The sequence below is a fragment of the Sinocyclocheilus grahami genome, unplaced genomic scaffold (genome assembly GCF_001515645.1).
Source record: "Sinocyclocheilus grahami isolate Dianchi unplaced genomic scaffold, SAMN03320097.WGS_v1.1 scaffold551.1, whole genome shotgun sequence".
In the NCBI taxonomy this organism is placed as follows: Eukaryota; Metazoa; Chordata; class Actinopteri; order Cypriniformes; family Cyprinidae; genus Sinocyclocheilus; species Sinocyclocheilus grahami.
The window spans coordinates 954,333-959,386 of NW_015505730.1; the positions used below are offsets into that span (position 1 = coordinate 954,333).

At 36.6% G+C, this 5,054-nt stretch overlaps 1 protein-coding gene across 1 annotated transcript in view; it reads left to right on the forward strand.

The window, feature by feature from the left end:
* Positions 1–5,054, forward strand: part of cntn3b (contactin 3b) — a 73,280-nt gene that overhangs the window by 56,120 nt on the left and 12,106 nt on the right. Inside the window, exons 13-14 of the mRNA XM_016238945.1 lie at positions 1,520–1,695; positions 4,788–4,905. Of these exons, the coding sequence (XP_016094431.1) occupies positions 1,520–1,695; positions 4,788–4,905 (294 nt within the window). The remainder of the gene's footprint in view (positions 1–1,519; positions 1,696–4,787; positions 4,906–5,054) is intronic.

The window sequence follows — 5,054 nt, forward strand, 5'->3', positions numbered from 1 at the left end:
GTTGATAGCATTCTAATGCAGTTATTAATGAAGTTATTAGAAAGACAGCGAGAGAGACAGAGACACACAGAGAAAGAGAGAGAAAGAGAGAGAGAGAGAGTTTGTGTGAATTAGGCTACCTCTGCTCTGTGCGTCCCTCAACAGTGTTCTGCAGCAGCGTCTCTAAACAGTGCTGTTATTACCTCGCTAGTGAGAAATGTCATGTGTAGCCTTTAAGTTGCTACACTATATAGGCTAACTGATAAAATCGTCAGGGCAGCGCTGACAACACCTTTTTGTGCAAACTGCGTGACCGTAGTGTGCGTGTGCGAGCACATGTGATTGCAGTAATTCCTGTGTGCTGTATAGGTACTGTATGCTAATTTCCGTTATTACAGTTAACTATGCGAAGTGATATGGAACTGTTATGCGGTCAAGAGAGCTGTGCATTTCCCTGAAAATAATTGCACACCTCAGAACATTCGTTAGCCAATCGGATTCAAGCATTCAACGGCCCCGTAGTATACATGTATATATTGTATATTCTATACCAAGTATATTTCTAACAGTATTTCTAATAGATTTTTGTCTTAAAGTGTTAGTTCACCCAAAAAAAAAAATTCTGTCATTAATTACTCACCCTCATGTCTTTCCAAAGCTGTAAGACCTTTGTTCATCTTCGGAACACAAAATACGATATTCTTGATGGAATCTGAGAGCTCTCTGACCCTCCATAGACAGCAACGATATTACCACGATCAACGTCCAGAAACGTAGCAAGGACATCGGTAAAATAGTCCATGTGACATCAGGGGTTCAACCGTAATTTTACGAAGCTACGAGAATACTTTTTGTGCGCAAAGAAAACAATAATAACAGCATGCGCGCACTGTCTACTGAATGTAATCAGCGTTGTTTACGTTCAGTAGACAAAGTGTGCATGCTGAACGTAAACAACACCAGTTACGTTTCTGGGGTACTCTCCAAAATAGCGGAAGATGGTAACTTGGGGAGAAGAATTGTTGAATAAGTTGTTATTATTGTTTTCTTTTTCGCACAAGTAGTATTTTCGTAGATTCGTAAAATTACGGTTGAACCCCTGATGTCACATGGACTATTTAACTGATGTCCTTGCTATGTTTTTGTGCATTGATCATGGTAATATCCTTGCTGCCTATGGAGGGTCAGAGAGCTCTCAGATTTCATCAAAAATATCTTAATTTGTGTTCCAAAGATGAACGAAGGTCTTACAGGTTTGGAACTACGATTGATGACAGAATTTTCGTTTTTGGGTAAACTATCCCTTTAATTAGAGCTTTCTGCAGAGCATTTAAATATTATAAAGCAGAGTAATTATGAAGCCATGTGTCGGGATCATGCCTATAATGCTTTAAAATGCTTCCTCCGGTGGCAGCTCACTAGATTTAAAAGAAAAGAAAAAAATTGTCTTGTTATTTGCCTGGCTTCAGAAGTGGTTTTCTCGCCTCAGTATGTGTTCCAGAGCTAAACTGACAGACTGTGTTGACACTGTAACTAACAGAGCCCACAAGGATCAGCCAGGGCCCCAGCAGCACAGAGATCACGGTGGGTGAGAGCATCGTGCTGCCCTGCCAGGTGACTGCCGATCCAGCCTTGGACGTGGCCTTCTCCTGGGCCTTCAACGGTCAGCCCATTGATTTCCATCAGGATGCCGACCACTTCGAGCGAGTGGGAGGGGTGAGTATTGTGGTTTTAGGGCTGTATTGCAACCTCAGCACCCTCAGCACCCTCATCCCACACCACCACCTCCAGGCATGAAAGATTTATAGGGAACATATCTCGGAAAACAGGATTTTCCTTGCTGTTTTGAAAAAAGGGTTTGATTTACTGTGTAGACATAATCTAACCTTCAGAAATCATTTATGAAAACTGCAAAAATGTCTGCAGTCTGTTTAATTATAAAGGTCCGAAATGAATGACTAAATTACAATAAGAAATAACTTTTTTCATAATAAATAAATAAATGCTCCAGAAATGTAGAATATGGTCATTTTAATAAATTACAAGAAATCTGGCATGATAATTGTGTACAATAAATTGCAGGTTGTATTTTTTTGGACAAATTCAAAGATAAGTTAGAGCATTTATTTTATCTGAGTAGGAGTTTCAGATGAATTAATTTTAGTTACTTGTGCTCATCATTTGAATCAAACCCAAGACCATCTTATTGAATAGATCTCAAACACAAGCACTTGAAGTACAGTAACTGGGTTTTAATCTAATCATCGTGCTGGACAGGAGCAAGCCATTGGGACTTTGAATGCTCTCTCTTAAAGAGAATTCCCTGCCATTATGTCTGTAGTTTGAAATTGGATTCTTGGGATAAATTTTGCCATCTTGTTCTGGGTCATTCCATCACTGACCTACATTGAATGGGAATCATTCAACATGTATACCAAACAGCTGCTCTCTACAGAGTGAACCAGGGAAACAGGCCAGATCAGTTAAGAGTCTTGTTCCCATTTTACCCTTCCAGTTTCACAGGACATTTTACATCTCAGGGGAGACAATTCCTTATTGCCACAGGACTCCAATGAATTCAAATGTTGCCTTGAGAAACGCTTTGTGTTGTGCCGCATTCCATTGAGCTGTTTTGGGTTAGATTTTCCTTTGGTTGGCTGGGGGTTTGAACAGAATAATAAACAGCTTTTGATCATTTTCGTTCAAGGATTTGAAACCTGAGCACAGGCTACGGTACTTTTTGAAAAGCACAGGACTACATGGTTCATTTGCTGGGCAGTTCATAACTTCTTGGATTTAATTCAGCAGAAAATGTTATTTAAATGATATTATACTGTATATTTAGCTTCTGTAATTTATTTAAAAAAATTAATTAAATTATAAAATTAATATAAAAATAAAAACATAAATATGAATGTAATTTATTATAAAATAAACATTAATAAAGTTTTTTTTTTCACCGCTTTGTCCCATTTTCATGATCTTGATTCAGGCCCCTCAAACCCACAGCAAAGCCTGGCCTTTTATTGTCATGTGGCAGTGGCTACGTTAAGTTAATACATGGGGCTTCACTCAAGGGCAATTACAAATGACATTGACATATGCAGATGTGAGTTATAATGAGATATGGTTTTCACGGATTCACACTTCCTCTGCACCCAAAGATCATGTCATCCTTCTCAACAGCCTCTGATGGGCGCATTACCGTAATTAAACATCACCCGCTCTGCAGTCCTCTCATCCAATCCTGAAATTTTGGAATCTATCCATTGAATGGGCTCTCTTTTTGATATAGATTGAGTTTAAGCCAATTTTTTTTTCATAGGAATTGAACTTGATGGAGAGGAAACCACAGTCAAACATAAGTGCTGGTCTTTTTTTTTTTGGAGAGCTTAGAGTGCATCAGATACTTACATGTGCTATTACAGTACAGTAGTGCTCTGTGGTTTGGGGCTGGTAGACCACTAGAGACTTAAATGAGATATACAGGATTCAACTTGTATGAACTTCTGGACATTCTTTATTAAAAGCCAGGGAGAAACAGTGAGACAAATTGTGTCAGCAAACCTACTTTGTAATTTCATTTTATTTTATTTTTTAAATCCTTTAATAGGAAAAGTAGTATAAATAAATGCTATTTTATTTTATTATTTATAATTATTTATTTTTTAGAAAGTGATCAGATAAAATGAGACAGTCAATGTCAATTAATCAGAACTACAGGACATTAAGTGTTTTCTGTTTAAGTAAATGCAATTTGCTTCTTTCACACATTGTGCCATGTTATACTTAACAGTGTCTTTGTTTAAAATGACAAGATCTTGTTTTTGAAATCTGTACTAGATATGCAGATTCGTTATGATTTTAATGTGCTGTATGCTTATCTGGAACAATATTAACTCTCACTCTGCATGTGCTATGCTCATTTACCTGGTCCTGGCTTATGTAATTGTGGAATAATTCGTATCGTCTTGCCAATTAGCCACAGTGTGTGTGTTTTACTGAGCTCCTGTGAGGCTGAGAGAGCTGGATCTGAGTGAATCCCTGAGGCTAGTCACTGAGACTGTTTATTTAGGTCCACAAGTATCTCAGAGCACAGCAGCCATTTTAAAGTGAGGGATGAGTGTCTGAGTTTGTAGAAATCTGCAGCTAGCATGAGAGGGATCATTAGCACGCCTGCCTCAGCTGCATTTTTTGGTGATAATTACATCATAACACACTATACTAGACACAGATTTCTGTTGAAAACAGGCCCTTTGTTACTCAAGCTACTTGCAAGTGTCCCAAATCTGATTTTTTTTGTGTGTGTGTTTTTGTAATTTTTAGTAGATTTTAATATATGTTTATAATGTTTTTTTAATTCATTTTTATTTCAGTTTTAGTTGTTTTAGTACATCATGTTAAACTAAATAAAAATGAGAAATGCTGCCTTGGTAACTAGATGAAATAAAAAGGTTTTTATATATATATATATATATATATATATATATATATATATATATTTATTTATTGCATGGAATAAAAAAATCATTCATCCTCTGAATCAGCCTCTGAATTCATGAATTCACTCTGAACTCATTTTTTTAAATAGTGCCAGAATTTCATGGCACCAGCCAAAAAATACAGAGCATGCCTTGAGATTATGTTTTGACTCATGCAATACAGTATGTTATGAATGATAATGCATCACGCTTTCAGAAACTACTGATTATCAGTAGAGTGGATTTGGTGCCTTGTGCTGTAACAACAGACATTATTATTAATTATTAAGATTTGTAATTTAATTTTAATTTTCACTTTTCTTACAGAGCTTTTCTGGTGATCTTATGATTAGAAACATCCAGCTTAATCACGGTGGGAAGTATGTTTGTCTCATCGATACAGATGTCGAGAGTTTGTCTGCTCACGCGATATTGGTTGTTAAAGGTAGGAACAAATTGTTTTCGGTTTATATGTCCACATGCACAATATTTGCTGTCTGTGCCCATTGTTATGTACTGTATATATATATATATATATATATATATATATATATATATATATATACAAGCGTCTCCCACAGAGAAGACACTCTC